Here is a 22,954-nt window from a genome sequence, read left to right as displayed (position 1 = left end):
GTCAAACTACACTGAAAGTACCGTTATTGGTTGCTGATGAAAGCACGATGAAATTAGCCAAAAATTTTAACATCTGACCAACATTTAAATGATCATTTATAAACCAATTCGATGATCAGGAACCAGTGATGATGTTTTTTCTGGGCGGAACGTTTTAAATTAACAGCCTATGGAAGCAATGAAATTAAAGGGGGGGTGAAATGCTATTTCATGCATACTGAGTTTTTTACACTGTTAAAGAGTTGGATTCCCATGCTAAACATGGACAAAGTTTCAAAAAATAAAGTTGTACGTTTGAAGGAATATTTTTGTTCCCAAAATACTCCTTCCGGTTAGTCACAAGTTTCGGAAAGTTTTTTTCGAGTATGGCTTCTGTGTGACGTTAGATGGGAGCGGAATTTCCTTATATGGGTCCTGAGGGCATGTCTGCCGGAAGAGCGCGCGCTCCCGTATAGCACAGCACTGAGAGCACAGACATTCACTGATCAGAGCGAGAGCGTCGCGAAAAGTCACAAAAGAAGCGTGTTTTTGGTTGCCAGGGCAAGACAACCCTGGCACAGATTACCAAAAAAAAAAACAGCATTAAGGGACCAGTGGACGGAGTTTATTTTTACAGAGCATCAACGGAGTTGTGCAAGTGTTTGTGTTTGTTCCCTGCATTTCGAAGATGCTTGTTTTACAAACAAGGCCCAGTTTGACGACGGATTTGCGTATCGTTTATTTCTTGAGGATAATGCAGTCCCAACGAAAAAGGGTCACGATTGTGTGTTGGAACCGCAGGCGGTGAGTAAAACTGATTCAAATATCTCTGCCTCCTTGTTAGTGCGTCCGCCTCCCATGCCGAGACCCAGGTTCGAGCCCCGCTTGGAGCGAGTCGTTGCTGCTGTTGCTCTCGTTCAGTTTCAGCCTCGGGATCTGATTCTGGATCATTAATAAACAACTGAATCTGACTGTTAGCAATGGTTTGTTTTGGATGATGGTTTTTCCCTCACGGTAATGTCACAGTTTCCACATGCTCTCAACGCAAAAGCCTACTGGTGCTCGTGATTCTTCAGCTCCGCACACACGTCACGCTTCCAGGCGGTCGTGTTTTTCCGGGAAAAATCGGTACAGACTATCTTTCTCTTATGAATATAATAAAACTAAAGACTTTTTGGAGTTATGAAGGATGCAGTACTGCTCTATAGGTACTCAAAATTAACAGGATATTGAGTGAAAACGAGCATTTCACCCCCCCTTTAAAGAAATAAAAGGAGGTTATATTTCCAAATTCTGAAATTATTCTTGCAATTCCGAGATTATCTCTCACAATTCTGATAAGGAAAAACAACTCGCCATTCTCTCATTTCCCCTCGGCTCATAAACATGAGTTTATATCCCTGACTGAAATTGAAAAACTTGTTATTGTTGAGTTAAATAGAGTTATAAAGTCTGAACTAGGAGGTATAAACTTGCATTTGCAAAAGAAAAAAAAACAACAACTAAGATTTGTGATATAAAATTTGTTATGTAAAATGTTAGAATAGGTTTAAATAGTATTTCATGCTGTAACTAAGGTTAATATAATATGTCCCCTATGAATTGCATATGTGAATGTTATAAAGACCTATTGTTTATATCAAATGTAAACCTTAAAATTAATCAGTGATTGTCATCCATAGTCGGTCCATTAAAACATCTGCGTTAACTGTAAATGGCGTCTTTGACAACAGTATCCTATTAAAATTATTTGCATTCTGATTCTGACATCCAATTATTTTTGTTCTCTTATTCACAATAGTACTCTATTTGATTTTACCCATTTCCCTCCATTTGTTACCTGCGCTCTTCTCCCACCACTATACGTTTGCAGCTGCAAATGACGTAACCGTGATGTCTACTCCAAATTAGTTATTCAAAACTCATTTAAAATGCAATCATATACTTAGTGTCTGATGGTATTACTATGTTTTTTTTTATCATTAAGTACTATGTTATACTTTAAAGTTGCTATTGTATTCTGGTTAGTTGCTAGTTTCTGCTTACTGGCCAAAGTCAAGAATTTACCAAATGTAGCTAAAACACCAAAATGTAGTTCATAATGTTAGCCATTTGAACAAACCATTAAACTTGAGTAGTAGTTATGTTTGCCTGAATGAAAATACAAAGGATTAAAGATTTGAAGAATTTTAGAAACACTGGCAATCAATTTTTGCAGAAATCTGCAAAGGTTTAGTCCGAGGATTCTGTGTGGGCCTAAAAATGAAAACCACAAACTTCACAATTATGCGAATGAAGAAAAAAGGCTTCAACAACAGAGCATGACAAAGTCAAGATGAGGTCACAGTAGAATGTGTGCATGCTTTTTGGAGTTAACTTGGAGGACATGTTTTGTGTCCTCCACATGTGCTGATCAGTGCCAGTTCTCTGTTTCCCAGAAGTGTGACACTGAGGAACTTTCTGCTTTACATCTGAACTGTACACAGCTTTCTGCTGCCTTTCTTCTTCCCCCTCCCTTCCTCTTCCATTCATATGTCCATATTTCTCTTTGAGAAATGAAAGAGTTTTCTCGGAAGTGGAGGATGCACACTAGTCCTGTAAGTGATGGCTGATGAGCACTAAGTGGGCTTGATTATTCTGGGATGGTGAAGGCAGGTTCAGCAGGTTTGAGTGGGCATCTGCTGGTTGCCATGGTTACCAATCCAAAGCATTGAATAACACGAGGAGACAGACAAACAGGCAACTGGACAGACTGCGAATGACAGACGAGGATGGAAAAAGGCAAAGGCAGAAAAATGGTATACAGGGAGGAACGCTAACACAGAAAGAGAAGCGCAGAGGCGTTGTTGATGAACAGAAAATCAGTGAGAGCACACAAAATCAAAGAAACAAAGTGCTCTAGACTGAGCAAAGATAAAACTGGCAGCAATATTAGTCTACCTCAAGCTGAAAGCTTTAGTTTACAGCAACCACATGCTCACAAAATGCTGATTTTGTAGATAACTCATTCTCTTTATAAAACAACTCTAGTGCGCTGTCTTGCAATTCCAAACTACTGTGAGACGAAATGTTCTTTAAGTGAGTGAGATTAATTGCACTTCATGCTAATGGTTACTAAAATGAACCTCAAGAGAGACTTGACATCAACATCAATAATGTGATGCTGTCAAGTTGCTAATCTATGATGCTATTTTACATTAGCATAAACGGCATCATCAGTCTGGTGGTTAGCATTTTGCTAAGCTAACACTCTACTTTAATGCCATCTGTCAAGAATACGCGGTCTGTATCGGTTATCTTTCGGCAGTGTGTTGGCACATTGCTAAGCTGGCAGGCTGTGTTAAGTTATCAAGTTGCCAAAAGTGAAAAGGCCAAGGATAAGAACTATAATGCTAACTATATAAATAAGCTTTAGTTATCATTCTTATTCTTATGACAACAACAGCATCCACATTACTGCTACAACGATGATGAAACATTACTGTTGAATCACTTTCAAAACATTTTATATTGAATGATAAAAACACTGACAGCCAATCAGAATCTTTCATTTGACTTTAAAGCTTATTTAAAGTGGCATCATAACAGCATGCTTATAATAAACATAACATTAATGTTCATTGTTGTGGGTGCTAATAAAAATATCGTCATTGGTGTGAATAGAGCTACACTCTTGTTTGATATTTCCAAATATTCATTTGAAAATTACTTATTTCGGCCAACATTGATAATATACCCAATTTTTGTGTCACATCTAGAGCAGTCACTGCATCAGTATGGTTATTGTTGTCTAGGTAGGCAGCTCACTTTGTTTTTGAACGGTGCCATTACTCAAGTTCATTCAGTCACTCTAATACAGGTGTTTTCATCAGCAAAGATACAGTGGGTGACACAAGTGGCATTACAATGGGATTTAATGAGCAGATCCTCACCTGAGCGCTCGGCTGAGCTTGTCATAATTCATCTGGGGCTTGCACTTGCGGGCGCCCCACAGTCGTGCCACCTCGTCCGGGTCTTTGATGACGAATTCACCGTAATCCCCCTGCCAGGCGATGACATCATGGTACTCCTCCTTCCGCAGCAGCTCCAGGATGAAGTGCCAGAGCTGGATCTGTCTGGAACCAGGACTCGACTCCGGCTTATAGGCCCAGTCTGGGAAGGCAAACCCTAGAGGTCAGACACAAAACACTCTTGAGAGTCTTGCCAATTCGATGCAATCTAGTCAACATTTGGCGAGAGTAAAGTGAGGGCATGTTTCCCCACATCTTATCTTGAATAATAAGAGGTTGTATTACCACTGCTGTCTATTAAATGACATTAAGCCAAGAAAACGATACGTTTCCAAGGCTGTAAACCTCTATGCAGACTCACTCTCAGGATTTTAGTCTGGTAAAAGTTTGTTTAGGTGATTTCCATTTATCTCTCAATCACCTCCAAGTCTGAATAAGTTTTAAGAAATGCCTTAGTGTCTAGTTAACGAGCGCTTCGATCCTGAATCCTTGAGGCAGCAGTCAAAATAACACTCATACACACACACACACACACAGAGATGGTTCACACTCTCTACTTTTAGACTCAATACTTGCAGAAAACGAAGCAGGAGGCTGCTGGAGGCGAGACAAAAACACGGCCGTGACTTTAAGGGTCTTTTGTCTCATTACAGGAACTGTTTGTGCTTTGGAGACGCTAACATGGACAGACGGTTACACAACATGCTAAGTGGCAGACCTATTATGAATCCATGCACAACGCTGAGTCAACGTGACATCGTGAGACGGTTCTTTGAAACAAGCATGAGAAACACACACTTGGAATGAGTGCGAAAAAGCCAGACTCAACCCAAACGAGGTGAACCTTTTCTGCTGGCTCTAAATTAGACACAATGTCCTATTAGGAAAGAAAAAACAAAATCAGAGCATAAAACAATGAAGCAAGATTCTATCTTTAAGGCGCGCTATTTCAGGTGGGAACGACCGAATATAACAGCATAATTCCCACAGTCGCACACAAAAGAGAACAAGAGGGTCCTGGCGCACACGACGTGTTGTTGTGCTCACTGGAATGCCCCTTTCAGACTGTTTAGAGCTTGGCTGCTAATAAAGACGGTCGCCGTGTTAGGCAGCGAACGCAGAACAGCTCAGCACTACCGCCACCGCCAACCGCACACATGTGCTGCGGGGACCCACGCTGCGCAGGGGGGCGGTAGGATGACTTGGACACCGTGGGCTGGTACTAACTGTCCGTGACAACTGCTGAACAGTCAGCAATGTGGCTTGACTCATGATGGAGATGTTTGGTTGAGAGATCTGGCAGATCGGAGATGGGAAACTCACTTGACCCACAGAAAAGCAGCAGATCAGTTCCACTTCTTGTGATAAACAACACAATCATATGAGCAACAAGTCAGTGAATATCTAATGTCTCAGATATTATGGACACAAATTCGGTTAATGTATAAGTAATGATAACTTGCAGTTCAGTCAGTGAGTCAGATGTTGATTCAGTAGGCACTTAGCAAGTTCGTCAGATTGATTCAGACCAGCTCTTAAGGGTTATTTACTCATGAATTAGACAATGCTTCTGATTACAGCAAATAAGAGAGAATCAATCGTGAATGGACTACACAGCTTGCACTGTATGTTATTGCTTCACTAAAAAGTTTCAGCTCATAAGAGTCATTTGCCGTTTAATCAACTCGACAGAAAGATGCGTTTTCGCCAATATTCAGTGAGAGTTAAAACACTCAATTCAGACTCCAAACTCATATTTGCACCTGGAGTAAAACTCAAAGACTTGATTCATTTTGCTGTGTGTTGAAGATTCAGCAATGCAGGAAACACTGGCATAACCACAGCAGAAGTGATACTCAAGGTATACTAAAATAAACCCACCAACTGGGCCTGTATTTTTGGTGCCTTTTCAAAGAGATTTAGGCCTATAGGAATGCGACTTCAAAAGGTCTTCTCATCATCCATCACCATTCATGCCAATTTTACCAAGACATGTCACATTAAACGGCTCATATATGATTAGTTGTGTGCTTGGGGGACCAGACCTCCACCGAGTGAGTGGGCACACAGAAACACAAAGCATCCCACAGTGTGTGCGCGTCAGCACTGACTCACGACGTATGCGTGAGTGTATTTGTCATTCAGCTTTCACAAGAAGTGCGCCTTTTCCATCCACTCTCATACCTTTTTCTCTCTCTCGTGCGTTGGGTCCCTGGATCCCACACTATCTCCTAGCAACAAGACACTTTAGTGCTATAAAATGCACGTATAAGAGAGAAAAAAACTGAATGCAATTAATCAATTAATGAATGCACAAGCTAAAATATTCAGTAACACTTTAGAATAAGGTTCCATTAGTTAATGTTTGTTAACTACTTTCGTTAACATGAACTAAGCAAGAACAATCCTTCTACAGCATTTATAAGTCTTGTCTTGTTCATGTTAATTTCAACATTTACTAATGCATTATTTAAATCAAAAGTTGTGCTTGTTAACATTAGTTAATGCACTGTGAATTACCATGAACTAACAATGAATAACTGTATTTTCATTAACTAACATTAACGAAGATGAATAAATACAGTAATAAATGTATTATTCAATGTTTGTTCATGTTAATTAATACATTAACTAACATTAACTAATGGAACCTTATTCTAAAGTGTTATCAAATATTCTAAAGTACATTTGATTCGAATAAACAAAGAGAGATTAAAGGTACCGTTTCCCCAAATTTGAAAATTCATTAATGTCATTCAAACCTGTATGACACAAAATACAAAAATAGTTTTTCAAGAAATATCTTGACGTTTTTCGTCCATACAAGTTTCAATAGGTTCCAAAGTGGACCACACTGACTTTCACTGTACGGACAAAAACATTCTTAAAAATGCCTTCTTTTGTTTTTTAAAAAGAAAGAAAGTCATAGAGGTTTTAAATGACAAGAATAAATTTTACATATTTGTCTATTGTCATATATAAATTGATATTTGATCATATGTAAAGTAAAATGACAGACTTCCCTTGAAGTAGCCAATTCTATTTATTGCTACAGTTTTACTTAATTTTATAAAAAATCTTTGAAAAGTACTACATAAACTGCACAATTTGACTAGTGGAATGAGTTCTGTGCCAAATTTTAATACATGCGCTCACCAGAAACAGTAACAGTGGTGTTTGCTCAAGAAGATCAAAGAAGAAAGCCACAATAGGCAATAGGTTGACAATCAACAGGTAGACATCCCTTAAGAAGAAGGGACATAAAATAAACCCCAGACGATGGCGAAACGTCAGACTCCGGGGAAGGCCGAGGAATGACTTTACAAGAAACCACTCTGAGGTATTTTCAAACAAACCAGTGTGCCATTTTTTTTTTTTTTACATAATACCACAAGCCCACAAGACAACTTTGCGCGTGCACACAAACACACTCAATCAAAGCGCAATAACAGCTAAAACGGGCACGTCCCCTGGTGTCTGTGGGTTCTGCTGGGACTGCTGTTTCTCTGACTGTTACGGTCACTAATGGGTATGGAGTCAGGAGACCGCCAGACGAAGCCCTCGCTTGACAGAGCCCTGTACACACGCTTACAAAAACAATATGACATAAGCCTTACATGATACCACCTGTACAAACTGTACCGGCACGAACAAACAAACCGGCTGACGAACATCTGACAAAGCATTACACGCAAGTTCAAGGAAATTGGATGCTAATATCCACATTGGCATAGTTTTTTTGCCATTTCGGTTCATGAAGTCTCTAAACACAGCACCTATTGCCTTCGTCTCTGTTTACGATTGGCGTTCAGCTGCAATGGCTCTTTTTTATGGCGAGGCCATGACGCAAGTACGAAAAAGAAAACAAAAACGCCGTCCTCTGCGCCTCTGGTCTGTATTTAAAGGCTCAGAAATGTTTAGGGCCCCCGCACTCATTCGTTCTGTTTCTCTCCATCTCTCCCCCACTTCCCTCCCTTCCTCCTATTCTTTGTGGGCTCTATATTTAGGCAGAGGAAAAGGTCGTTCGCCATCTACTAATGATGGTGGCGACAGGAAAAAAAAGGGTACGAGTGTGTGCCAGCATGAATGTGTGCAGGATGAGTAATACAAAAGAACCACGAGCGGCTCTGCTGCCTAGATGTTTCTCTTACAATCGACAGTGTCACTCTGCCTTGAAAGATACTGACGGTCGATTGATACGGGGCACGTTGGCGTCGGTCCACGTACGTTCGGCAGTTGGTTGCACTGATCCGAGCTGCGTGGAATGAGTCAGTGTTGTTTTGCGTTAATAAGAACGCCCCCGACAAAAAATACAACAAAACCCTGCAACTGCATGTTTACGTGTTTCACATTCTCTCTGGGAAATATGGATCTCACCTTCTTATTTGGGTTAAGACGACTCCCTGGAGGCTTTGTTTAGATACACATAATCAGTCATATAACAATGACATAACGACTGGAGATATGAGAAATATTTATGACATATGCAATGTTATTTTGTCATCGGTACAGAATTGGTCAGTACCAAGAAAGTTGTGATAACACTTTTACCAGCAGTTTTGTGCCTGCCGCTGGTCTCAAATGACATGAGAGTGTCAAGGCTGCGCTATTTATTGTAGCATCTCTGATTTAAAGCCCAAGAATAGAATACCAACATTATTTGAGGTCTTGTGATTCATTTATTTTGTCTATTTTTAGATTATTCTGTCTGCTTAAATGAATCACTGATGTATCAACTTGTTTGCATCATCACTCAAAAATATAATTAACTAAAAAACCTATTAAGTTAACAGATATTCACTGATTTATCAATTTATTTAATAATTTAACTTTTCAACAAAGGCTGTGGGCAGTGCGCTGATATGTAACGCCGTAGCATTATGGGTGTCCCAAGTTCGAATACCTTTCCCAACCCTGTTAATTCAACTACACGTTCAAAAACACTAGAGACGTCATGGAATACGCTGTTGAAATCTATTTAAGTTTGAGCAACACGATAGAAGGCTCCGCTGACCAGCTATGCATTGATGCTAAAACAGAGATGTTGCTTTCCTAGGACATAACCGATTTTCACAAATATATATGCCTCGGCTTGGAGGACAGACCCAAATAATCGCTCTCTCTCATTCACTGTTGATTAAGCTTGTTAAGTGCAAATCTATGGAGCCTCTACTAACTTTACTATTCAGTCCACATGCATGAAGTGTAAAATGAGAATGGCATAACCTTACGAAAAAAGAAAACACGCAAAATACGTGGTTGCTGTGGTTCTTGCATTCCTCTGTGCAGAAATTGGTAAAAATCAATAAAATCATTAAAATATTTTTTCTGTATGAATGGCCATTTACACAAAGGACGATAACTATCCTTTTTATTTAATAATCACTCTAATTCTATGGTACTAGGCAAGTCCACAATGATGCTGCAGAGGAACTAAATCATTGTATAAATAATCACTTCCAGAACTAATTTTTCCAACTGAAGAATGATACAAATACTGACAGCCAATCGGAATCTATTAAATTTTAAATATCATAAATATCAATATCATCCGTTGGTGTGGATGCTAATAAAGCATTAACTAATAGTTAATATTTATAGTTATCGCTCTTAAGTGTGAATGGACGTTTACACAGAAAAAAAAGTGAAAACACACTGAACAGAATAAAGTGATCAGTGGACAGACAGACAGGGAAAGGGGAGGATGCGGAGAGAGCGAGTCAACCAGAAAGAGAGAACAAACACTCAGGTTGAGAGGAGAGGATCAAAGCGTCGGCCAATCATCTGTAGATGCACAGCACTAGCCTGCAGCCCTCACATGATCACCGCCATGCACTCTTACATAACACGCTGTGTGTGTATTTGTCTGCCCACAACAGTCATGCCTCCTCTTGCCAACCCTGATGGAAAAGGTTCAGGGTTGTTGCCCCTACCATGCAGCAGACAGGCACTCAAATCCCTCCGTTTCATCTCTATAACCCCCCAAAGAAATAACAAGCTTTCAGATGCATTCGAGCCGCCGGTGCGGTGCTAACTGGAGAAGGTGTGCTGATACTCTGCTGGTTAATCTCTAGTTACCTACTGAAGGGTCAGGCCAGCGGTGTGAGTTTCTTGAGGACACTGACCAGACTGGAAAAAGACAAAGAAACTGTCTGAAAGTGGATGAATGATACATGCAGCCAGCCAATGAAATTTGCTTACACAATTGACTTTAATACTGCATCGAAGAAGAATAGATAATAGCTACAAGCAGTTTACATGCTTCCAAATGAATTAATTTTCATTGATTTTCCGTCTATGCTAATAAAGTGCCACCACCAAAGCGCAAAGGTTTACAGTTGCACTTGGTTGCAAAATGGATGCTAATTTAATATATAATGAAGACGGCTTACTTATGCATTAACATTTAACTAGAGTTGTCACTCTAAACATGTTTTTAATGCAAAAAAAAAATTCACCAAATATGATGTCAATATCACTTTAATATCAATGCACAAAACAAGGTTGAGTAAATAATAAGCTTTCTAAGCAAGACTTAAAAATGAATGGTGTGGTTCACACTGTAACAGAGCTTTAATTTAGGATGTGTTTGTCGACACGCTGCACAACTAGCTCATATGACTGAACAATAATACTCGCCTGTGCACCGCAAGTGTGGCATTATCACTTTAACTGTAAATAAGTCAAGGTTGATTAATCACAGCATGCTATTTCCGTCAGGGCCATTGCTGAAGTTTACAGATGCATGACAACGTGCAAAACGAAATTGAAAAGCATTGACAGAATTGGCATCAGCAACAGGTTTACACAGATAGTGGCATCTCTAGAATAAAGTAAAGCTAATTCAGAGCTGACAGAGTGAAACGCCACAGACACAATAAACAAGCAATTAAAGATTTGCACCGAATGCACGCAGATAAATGGCTAATATTAAACTAATAGCATTTTAACTAACTAAAATAAATAAAAAACTAACCAAATATTTTTTTAATTCATATTAAATTTAAACAATTTAATAATAATAATTAAAAATATATATTTAATAGTAAATTTAAATAAAATGTTTAGATGCTCAAACTGAATTTACATGTCACATTATAATGTAAAATCATGTATAAATAAAATTTAACAGTGCTATTAAATTATAAGTGTTAGATTAGATTAGGTTAAGATTTTAACTTGAGTGCTAAAAAACAGTTTAAAAAGAGGAGAAAATAATCGATACGGATAACTAGGGGAAATGAGCATGCACAATAAAAATAAACCAATATTGAACAATACAAAAATAAAATTAAAACCATAGCAATAATACAATTAAATTGAGAAATAACAAGCTGGTGATATGGTAGCAACAAATATTGCATTCCAATTTATTAATATAACATTGACATTTTTTACGTAAAAAACTATTTTTAAACCATTAAAATGTGAAATTGAAAATGGTAAATTAAAATGAAATAAAAAACCCTGAAAGAAATTCTTGATTTTTCCACACACAAGCATAGACTCCACTATCCCAACAGAATGAAAATAATGCAACAGGCAACCTGTGCCAACACTCTACGTTAGTCAAAATACAGATAATCGGTCTCCTTGATCTAAAGTGTGTGATACTGCGCATTTGGACAGGTGTTTTGGGAACACTTTAACCCAAATATGAGAGAAACGAGGGCAAAAGGGATCAAGTGTTTGATTATGTTTGCACGCGTGTTATCCTCCGCACTACGCGAGTCTCTAGGTCATTTTCCCACCCATGTCACAGAGTGAGGGTATTTCCCACCCAAGCAGAGACTGAAGAGCACCTTGTGTCCCGAACGCCTTCACCAAGGAGGAGCCATTAGCTATGTCTAATACTTTCACAGCTGTGGCTCCGTAAGCTAAATATCTAGTAGCTGTTATTTTCATGTCTACAATCTTCATGTCAACACCAGCGAGACCAAAAACTCCAGTTACCGGCACATGGCGGTGGAGACAGCGCTCCAGATGTCCGGGACGCCGACGGCCAACTCTGCCCAGACAGAAACCAGACGCGTCACAGGGGAGTTCCTCGTAGGGATATGATTAAATCAACCATAAATGGTCAGGCAGGGCGAGTTTCTGGGCCAATTTTCCTTGCTATGTGAGGACTGCCGAGCATGAGGAGCAGCCTGCGACGGCCGCCTGCCAAACAATCTTTACCAGCAGGCCTGTGCAGGTCTCCTGAACCGCGTGTGCTCTCGCTAACCGGGCCGGCGAGCATCATCGGAAACATTAGCTTGTGACACATCAAAACTGGGCTGTTTGGGTTCAATATGTAAGATGAACATAACACCTGAAGACTATATGTTTTTTCATGTGTTCTGTTCCAACTAAAGTTCATTAAATTAACTTTAGCAGAGGTAAAACAAACTACAAAACACTGAAGCAAACACCAATGCTTAAACAACTACGAGTTTTAAGCAACAAAAAAGTCAATCTATTTTGGGTATAATTTTGTCAAACAATTCTTCAAAAGAAATGAAAAACTATAATAATCAAGTTATCCTGATGAAGTAATCATAAATTATTAATCAAGTTAGTACATTACAGTCAATACACCATAATCAGTTTATTTTCCAGGGCAGTAAATATTAAGAATGTGTAGTACATTGGTAAATTAATAAATGCCAACCACCATCCTTTAAATTATCCTACAAGTCGGCCTCTAATTAGATGCAATCTCTTAAGAATTCAAAATGGGTATCGGCCACTCAATAGGAAACGTAACCCATATTATACTTGAAAGAAAACCTTAAATTTAAGATATTAAAAACATGATTTACCAGTGCAAAACAAAAAAAAGGTAAAAAGCAGAAAAGCAAGACCTTTAGTTGACTGGTAATGTGGAATTGGTACAATTCAATCTTAAAGTTTCCCAGCCATCATGTTCTCTTCATCCGAGTCTTAAACCACACACTCCAGTGGCCTTCGCTCAGGCAGCCGAGCAAAAGTCATTAAAACCGCCGAGGTTGCAAGGGTGATAGTGGCATTATGTTTTATCAGTGAGATGTGGATTTCTAATATCTTAGAGTAAAGCTTTCATCCTGGCTTTATCTCCAGCTGGGAGCCACTTCTACATGAACTTTTAACCGATTTCCTTTCCTTCCCCCACTTCTGTTCGCACTTAGTCATGGCCAGAGAAGATCAATCGAAGGAAAACCAGTGCAGATCTGCTTGATTTTTCCGGTTCCAGATACAGGTTCTAGATAAGAGACCCCAATAAACTGATAAGAAGTATATGCCACAAAGTTCAACCTAGATTTTTTTAATGCTGTCTCTACATAGGAGCAACCAACCAAAAGACATCAATAACTCAACTGAATATGACAGAAGGAAGAAATATCAAAGTATTGCTGACTTTGTATGGACAAAAAAATAATAAGCATGTACTGGGAGACTTTTAAAACATAATTACAAATTTTTTTGGGGGGGGGGTCTGCAGAAGAAAAAAAGGCATAGGTTTGGAATGCCACGACAGTAAATAAATAATGCCAGGATTTTAACTTTCGGGTAAATTATCCCCTCAAACCTGAGATACTCCAAAGTAGCGACATTATGCATGGTAATGCTGATGACTCGAGGGAAACTGAAGCGAACCTCACCCTCCTGGTCTTGGAGGGCAGGTGGAAGTCAGCCAGATTGAATCCAACTACAATCACCAAGCTCAGCGTTTTCTCCTTGATGCTCCAAACTCATTCAGAGTAGCTAATTTTAACTGCCATTATGCAGTCTGTGCCAGATTATACAGGGATGGGCAGGACTGACCGAGAACTCTTCTCCAGAGTTGCCGAAAACAGCAACACAAACTTAAACTGACTTAGCTGAGCAATAAACATGGTGTGCGTCTGTCTCGCCCTGTCACTGCACTCCCTATTATTGGTCTGTTCAGAAGACAGCTTACTAAATTCTCTACGATGTTCCCTCCCAGTTGTGGGCTTTGATTCTGATTCTTCCTCGTCCAGTTGTCGGAGATCATTGTTCTATTACTGGCCTTTCCACGTGGCTGCAACTGGCGATAGACGCCATACCTACCCCTTGCAGCAATGCAAAAGCTGTGCAAGTTTCTGTCTTGCTGAAAAAACGAGGCGTATTCGCTGGTGAACCCTGCAATTTCCATGATGTTGAAAACAGGATTTAAGTCAATTCTCCAGCAACAGCATCTAAAAGATAGCATTTAACACAAAGCTCTGCAACTTGTTGCAGCACGTCCGAAGACGTTCTCGGTTTACGTCCCCATTGTGAGATTTACCTGTGGATTGGGGGATGGGGACAGGTACTCAACTGATATGCAAAATCGGTCCGAGTTAGCTAATGTTGACTGAAAGATATACCAAAAAACAGCATCATTCAAACCTTGAATGCTGAATTTGAAGTAATGGGTGGAGCCAGCATTGAGATAAACCTAAGCTTGCATTTTGCCAATGATGCAACGTCTGATAACATGAAACTGCAAAGTGATTGTCTGATTTCAAGCCCTGGTACCCTGCTGAGAGCTGTGATTGGTCCACATCAACAGCAAGAAAGCACCATTAAACCCAAAGTCTGGCCAGGAGACAGTCATCTGGGCCCCAGGTGATTCTCTAGATTGAATGTGTGTGACCTGGCTGAGAAGTGTGTGTGTGTGTTGTGGAATGTCTAAAGAAAAGCGAACGAGTTTGAGAGTGTGGCAGACAGGAGACTAGGTGTCTGAATATCTCCATGGGGACCCTGGAGGCAATGCTCGGTGTGTTCAACCTCCCCCATTAACGACCAACCACAGCAGGCAACAACTATGACTTGCATCTCACCTCTAAAGTCAACAAGAATTGGCATTTACAACCAGTTTTATCTAAAAAAAATATCAGACTATACTGAAGAAGTTTAAAACATCTTATAAAGTAAGGCAATGAGCAATGAAACCATTTTAAGGTTCCTTTAAAGAGATTTAAAACTATTTTAATGTGACACATCAACATTTGCATTACACAATGGTTTTATGGTGCAATTTTTCAAATCTAAAAGAAAGAAAAACTCTAATTGATTGGACAACCAGTCAACTAGACATCCCTAATTGCTAAAGTTAACGCATTTTAATTAAAAAAAACTTTTCTTAAAAAGAAAAAAAAGTTTACCGAAGCTGAGTGCGTATTTAGAAAGTAAATGGGAGTCAATTTTGATTTCACATTGACTTTAATTCCACTTTCCACCTCCGTATCAATGTGTAGTATTACGTAGTTTCCTAGACACTATTTTGTAGAGTAGCACAATGACTACAGAGCGCTGCGTGTTCAGCGCTGATACCACCCATCTGGAAAGAGGGTTGAAATAAAAAAGAATTAAGAACGTAATATCAAAAAAGAGAATAGGAGCATGATGGAGTGGAAAAAAAAAGTGGCGGTGTGGGGCCGAGAACGAGAAGTCAATAGATTGCCTCTTTTCAAGTTCTGTGTTGTGGTTAAGTCTCTAGACTCTGGCTTCACTTTCATTTTCCTCCAAAGACGAATGCACAGACACACACACAGTTGCTGAAGGCACACGCCGCGGCTCCAGCTGTGGGATTAGAACGCCGTCTCCACGATCGCTCCCCATTTTCTGTCCCACCCGGGCCAAGACTGCAGCACAGAGAACCCTCGCCAATCCTTTCCCCTCACTGCTAATGGGCCTTTCATTTACAAGCTTTCCATTAGCACACAGACATCAGGCCTCCGCAAACTATGCACAGCCACATGTCAGTCACAGCCACTAGCTCTAGATGAAGTTAGAATTAGGCTAAATGTCCCATTGAGGCCGGCACGACTTTATAGGTCGTTCTACCCGAAACCACACGCTTTAAAGGTCTGGAAATCACCTAAGAGCAACAAGACATCAGAATTCCACTGAAAACATTCAGTTCGCGAATAATTTAGTCTGCTAATACTACAATTTCCACTGTTCTGCAAAAGTGGCTAAAAGTTCCACTGCCACATTCAGTGGCCTACACGGAATCAGAAACCCACTGACAGGTTCTGAAAGTACTCTCTCCTCCACGCAGACCTCCATGACTCAGATCAGGAACCCAGATCGAACCTGCGTGAACCCCATGTAGTATCAATCATGATCACTGACTCTCTTCCTCTCTGTCTCTGTATTCCCAGCTGTGCTGCACCAGCACTGGATCCTGCCTGCAAAAATAAATTGGTTGCATAAAAATAAAAGTGGGAGCGAGTCAAAGTGGCGTCACCACAAAGATGGCAGCTCAAGAGACGGAGAGAGCGCACAACTGTGAGAATTAGGAACGTGTGTGTGTGTGTGTGCCGCCTCCTTGAGTGTAGGCTGGTGTATGTGTGTGTGTATAATGCAACACAGACAGCAGCCATTAAAGTGGAATGTGGGGGGTCTGGGCCCCACTAATAAACTATGTGCTCCACACACATATGCACACAAAACACACTTGAACCGTGACTTCTTGTCTTCATTACAACCATATTATGGGAATAGGGTGCGCCATTGTAACAAAATCACCCTGATTTATATTTTTCACCAAAATAATATTTAAATGACAGAATCTAAAATCTATTAAATACAAAAATTTGTTCAATTCTATAAGCTGCACATTTAAAAGTTGAATCTTTGAATATATGAGACAAATTCAAACGTTTGTTCAATGCAATTCACTTACAAGCTATGAAGAAAAATAAAAACTTTAAAACATAGACTATATAGCCTATACATAATAATCAACAAGTCTTGCATGTAAAGAGCAAAGTTTTTAAATGTAACATTCGCAAAATAAATGTGCACTAAAAGATAAATCTAGAAAAACAGACAGAAACTACTGAACTGAACACATCAGGAAATAAATGAAGTGTAAATTGGAACAATTTTTAAACAAAAACTTCTCAGAGAGTTTTACGATGTAAACTGTCCAACAGCTAAAGCACAACAATTCTGATTTATTTTTTTTATTAAGAAAAGTGTATAAAAAAATGGACTAGTCAGTTGTTGGATGACTAGTCATCCATCCTGACTCATGCATACCAAAAAAACACTTAAACTTGTATCATTAAAAATACAATATTTAAAGCCACAAATATTCTGTACAAAAAAAGAAAACATAAAAAAACTTTTTACACTGAGACCATATCATTTTTTAACCAGTGAACAATCCAAACAAACTGATTTATTACAACAAATAGGACTTCGCAATACTTCATATGAGAGACAGAGAGTTTAGACAAGTGTGTTTGATTATTTGCCATAATTTGTTTGCCTGCAGTGTGCAATATGACGTGACATAAAAACCTGATTTGTGGTGTTTGTGACGGCAACAAATCTTCCCAACCTAGTAACCCAGGAATTTGTTTTTTTGCCCCGTTCTTCCTTTTCAGATCGAGTTCTAAACTGAAAATAAACTCTCGAATGCTCACTAACACTTAACAACTTTCTTCACCATAAGCCTGGGCACAAACTCCAAAGGGGAACGCTCTTGAAAATGTCAGGGAAAGTATACACATTGCAAACTCACAAATTGTAACACGAGCGTGACCACACACACACACACACACACCAAAAGGACAGCCAAAGCCACACGCTCTCACAGACAAACACACGAGGGGGGAAAACTGTCAGCCGCAGTCTCGACAAAACCTAAGAGTTCCCACCAAACTGTGGTCTCCACTAGACACAACACTCCACAAGTTGGTTGAGCTCAAAACCTCGGTTAGCAACCTGCTTGGCATGAAGATCCAGCGTGCATGGCATTAGAAACACGGGCACCTGAAATTCAGATTAAAGAAAGGTGTGCCGCTAAATGACAAAGCACCACCTGAACTCAACACCACCTGCGTACTATAGAGAAACAACGAAACGATGAGCATGCCATTACAAACGCCATTGCTCATCAGAAGATCAACCCTGTATTTCAAGAAAACTAGCCTGAATCTGACCTAAAGGTATTGATTTCAGACTACAAACAGACTGACTCAAGAAAGATAAAAAGAGAAGATATTTCAAGACCTTTTGTACTAAGATGAGCCATAATATTCAGGTCACAGTTATTGAATCCATCTTTAGATGCTGGAAAATGCCTTGCACAAACCCAACGGGATGTCCTATGACAACAGGAGCTCATCACAAGCTTTCATACTACATAATATTACCGTCTATATTTTAAGCAGAAAATTTTGAGGTTTCAGTTTTAACTAACTTTAGCTCTGGCAGAAGTCATCCTTATTCAAATGGAAAAATAATAACTCATGTGTCTATTTAATGGGAGGTGGGGAAAAAAAAGTGTACAGATGTGACGAGGAAGCTTCAAAGTATCTGGTGGCTGATATCTAAACTTCACTTCTGCTAGGATAATTTTCCAAATATTCAGAAAGGAAGCTTAACCCCTTACTAGTAACCCCCCTTTTTTGGCATGGAGACCGAAATGACATACCCAAAATAAAAAGGTTTCTGCTCATGATTCTTTCTGACTAGATACATAATCAACCTTTGTTCACAAAGCTGACACTTTAAAGTTTACTGTTCAGGAATCAGAATCACTCAGACTGTTATGATAATAGAGATATATAAGCTCAAACATAAAAACAAAAATAAAAATATTAAAAACATATGTTTTAAATGTATTTTAAAAAATGTTGATGTAGGAAATGAGTTTGAAAACACAGTGTAGCTAAGGCCACAAGTCTTCCAAAACTTCATAAAAAATTTCATAATCGAATCTGTAAAACTGTGAATTTTATGAAATATTTTCTAAGGCCATGTCATGTGTGTTTTTAGAGAAGGCTAATCAGATTGATTTATGGCCCTTGTCATCTCTGTAAGATCTCACATGTAAACATTCCTGTGTATTTTGTGTATGTTTCACTGTTGAAAACTGCCCGAATCATGATTGTATTGTTCTCACCAAACGGTTCTTTCACACCTCCGCCAAGTATGACACATTATCCGCATTATTCTTTTATCATTATTCTTTTGTTTTTATTCCACCTTTATTAGCCTTGATTGTGGTTTTTCAGGCTTTACAAAGCAACAAAGCAGCGATCTCACTTCAGTCTCTCTTTGCATTTAGCCCTTATTTATCAAAAGTCTTACTATAAAAATACAACAAAACATTTTCTTACGACCTTACGTGAATTATTGAGACAAAAATGCATTATGAAGAAGAAAAGCACCTGCTATTAGTAGCATTGGTGCTAACGTTAGCATCAAGCTACATCTGACAATTTATGAAATTATTAGTACACTTTTACTCAAAACTCACTTTAAACCCCGATCGAGTGTTTATAATAACTTCCTTTAGCGATCAGGGGTGGAATTTGGTCGTTTACTGTTGTAAAAATATGTTATTTGTAGCCTTTTTCATCGCTGCACAAGTTAGCATTTCCGATGTACATTTTCGATTTTTTTTTATAAAAACGCCCCAGATCTCAAGAAATTCTCATACCAAGCTTTACTATCGTAATCGCGGGTTTATTATTCGGATATTTTGTGTGTACAGAGGTGTTTCAGTGTTGTTTTGGCCAGATAACTACCAGGAAGTGTGCAGGAAGCATGTGACACGATGGGGAGGTGTCCAGATATGAAACTCTAAGATTGACGTTTGAAAGACCCAATCAGAGTCTGAGTGACACACCGCACAAGCTGTGACTACTGCACGCACACACAGATCGCTGGGAGAGGCTGTTTATCATCAGATCGCGTAAATCCGTGGAAAATGAATAGAAATGAGGATTCTGTCTGAAGAAATATGAAGTAAACATCAGTAAATATATCCATATATCTCCGCAGATATGCATCTTTTGTCTATAAATCCTTATTGACGCTGTTCAGTGAGTATATGTGAACACAAATAAACCGCTGCTGACGTGACTGAAAATGAGTGAGTTGTGAATTTCTATTCAAAATGTGGCATAATACGGATTTATTATTTTGCACTCCTGACATAAATCACTAAATATCTGTCACTGCAACAATGTTTTATCAAAATATTGGTCAAATATCGAAGCTTGAGTCTTTAAACTTTCCATTGATGCACAGTTTGTCCAGATGAAGTAAGACAGTGATGTTTAATGTGCTGTGAAAGTGAAACAATAATAAACTGGGGCCGTCGGCGATGTTTGCACGTAAAGGGGTTAATACTTGGGGAGAAAGTAACTGTGTCATTATAGGTTAAACCTTAGTATACATCTAGTTTCACCGTGTGGCTGGGTTATATGTTTGCTATAGACGGTGTTTCCAGGAAAAAACACAGGCCAGGAAACACAGCCAATCTGCTGAGCCACATAAAACACACCAGCCAATCGCATGCACACTTCCTGAGCAACTCTAGACAGGTTAAGTCATACTGATTACACATGTTAACTCAAAAAGCAAGACTAGTTGTCTAAAAGGAATCCAAAGCTTTAAAACAGAGAAACAAAAGTTTCCTCCAATCCATACTCAACAGTTTGTTATGGAGAAGCTGCATTCTCAAACTGAAGGTTTTAGGGAGAATTTAGTACAGCATTAACAATCATCTTACTGAAGGAAGAAAAGAGTTTAAAAAAAATGCAAAAAACATCCAAATAGTAAAAAGAAACACCCATGGCATGTTCTTGCCAATGGAAGAGTGAATCATACCTTGCAGTGAAGAAGAAATTAAACACTAACACCTACGCTTAGCCCACCCGGACCTAGACCCTCCTTTGTAAAATAATGGCACCCACCGCCACCCTCCCAAAGCGCTGGCTAATTGCCCATGTGGGTCCCTTAAACTTCATACGCTGGAAGAGACAACAGAGAGCCCGGTTCCAGATGTGAGACCCACATGTGGCAAACTGTTGATATAATGAATAACGCAATTGGAAAAAGGCACCAAAAATAGGCCACTTATTGGCCTACAAAGCAGACAGACAGATATCGCGCTTAGCTGGGCAAGAGTTGACGGCCAAACTAGAGTGCCAAAGTGCAAATGACTGATGCAACGGTGTGTCTTTTTGCATAAACCCTAGTGACAGGCACACTGGAACGTCAAAAGCAGAGGTTTAATACAATATGAATGTGTTTTTTCTGTCAATTTCAGACAACAAAACTTCAGTAGAAAAAAAAAAAAATCACATGTGATCAAAGCTGTACGGCAGTGACTTCATTCCAACACAATATTATTAACCGGCAGGTAAAATAGCTGGTTTAGGTGACTCTTTAATCCCTTTGGTGGCAAAGTAGCTATTCAAAAGAAAGAGGCCGATCTCATCGCCCCAACACAAAGCCATGGTGACCTGGGCGGGGAACACCTCGCCAGAAAGGAACAATTTGATATGGCACAAAGACTAACCGTACAGCTAATTTCCGCTTGCAGAAACTCTTTTCACCTTCTGTTTATTTTCCAATCTTAAAGTAAAGGGTTGGGTGATGGATTAAATCAATTTCAGCAATACCTGACCTACATGTTGGGCATTGTTACCCACAATGCACTTCTCATGCAGGAACACCTAATGAATTGCCCCGGGTCGATGAAAATGACTAATATCCGAGACTTTGTGAGTTCTGCTACCTTTAAAACCCCACTCTGTTTGGAGTTGACATGAGCTAGTAAGCGTGTGCAGAACCCCACCTCTGCACACCCACGCGAAAACGCAGACTTGCGTCCCAGACACGACGCACAACATGGAAAACTTCTACCATACCATAAGAAGGCTTACTTTATACTGCAGACCAAATGAGTGGGAGGACGAATGGAAGAATTAGCTAATGGTTTAATGCATAAGACCACGACTTCAGCGTTGGTGGAGCTCAGACACCCAACAGAGACTGAACTGACATGAACTGGCAGCGTTTTTCCATACAAGCAGATGAATATTTACCAGGTTCTTATGAATCAAGCTGCTGTAAAGCGCAGATTACAATTCTTTAAGATAACAGATGCACAAGGGTGGTATTACAAATAGTCACATGAGTTAATCTAGTAGTAACATGAACTGAACTCAACATAAATGATTATATCTTTGACATGGTGTTTATATAACAGTTACATAATGTTAAACTGAAAATAAAAATCCTATTACCTTCTTGCCAAGTTGAAGGGTACAGAAAAGAGGTTTTACCTTGTCAAACAACCAGATCAAGCAAGTAAAAATGATTGTCAGCTTAGCCAAAAAGAGCATCCATATCAAGTAAACAAAGAAAAGCAGGATTTGTAGCTGAGTGAAACATTTAAACCACATTTAACGTCACACATCTAGACACAAGACCCTCTAAATGAACTGAACACAACAGTAAACACAAACAAAGCAGAAAAGTGAAATATCTCGTGTAAGATCCTCGAGCTCACACAGAGAGGCGCTGTGATGGGACGCACTTTCTCTGGGCCAAATGGCTGAAAGTTGCTCGCAAATGGTGGATGCCATACTGGATCAACACAAGCGGTTATAAAGGCAATATAAACACCTTTACATTCTCTATTAAAGTTTAATGCACCTGGGAGCGTAATGAACGCGTTTACCATGTGCATTTTATATAAAAGAGACCTGACTGTCTATGTCGGGACTGTTCAAAAGTTGTGAAAACTTGCTCTAAAATATCAATTTTAATATAAGCAGTTTTTTTTATTGTTAAACGAAGCAGACATAATGACAGCTACACACAAATACATGTAAATGGCATACAATATGGAGGTGATCAGTATAGCAAACGCAAAAACTGACCCAAAACTCATTATAATTAAATATGCCAACTAACGTTAGCTGCCTGCTTTATAAACTTTCAAAACCCTTCAAAACAACATCTTATCGCACACCGTGACTTGTAGCACTTGACTGACTTAATACTAGGCACAAAACCACTTTAATACGATTATTATAAACACATCACCCAATCCGAGCGAAATTAGCGGGCTGCATATTTAGAGTAAAACTCATCTAAAACGACATAAACTCTCTAAAATACGTTACTGGCATCTTGGTTTTCTTGTAACGGCACTGTAAGGTTGGATTAAACCGATCTGG

The 22,954-nt window shown here is 39.3% G+C and overlaps 1 protein-coding gene across 2 annotated transcripts in view; it reads right to left on the bottom strand.

Moving 5' to 3' along the window:
• Positions 1 to 22,954, bottom strand: part of LOC113119858 (ETS domain-containing transcription factor ERF-like) — a 30,559-nt gene that overhangs the window by 7,072 nt on the left and 533 nt on the right. Inside the window, exon 2 of one of the 2 annotated variants that reach the window (XM_026289557.1) lies at positions 3,912 to 4,146. In XM_026289557.1, coding sequence (XP_026145342.1) covers positions 3,912 to 4,146 — 235 coding nt within the window. The remainder of the gene's footprint in view (positions 1 to 3,911; positions 4,147 to 22,954) is intronic. The other variant, XM_026289558.1, reaches the window with a different exon arrangement.

This window comes from Carassius auratus, chromosome 19, assembly GCF_003368295.1.
Source record: "Carassius auratus strain Wakin chromosome 19, ASM336829v1, whole genome shotgun sequence".
In the NCBI taxonomy this organism is placed as follows: domain Eukaryota; kingdom Metazoa; phylum Chordata; class Actinopteri; order Cypriniformes; family Cyprinidae; genus Carassius; species Carassius auratus.
The sequence above is the reverse complement of the archived record's forward strand: the minus strand, read 5'-3'. Positions and strand labels throughout refer to the sequence as shown.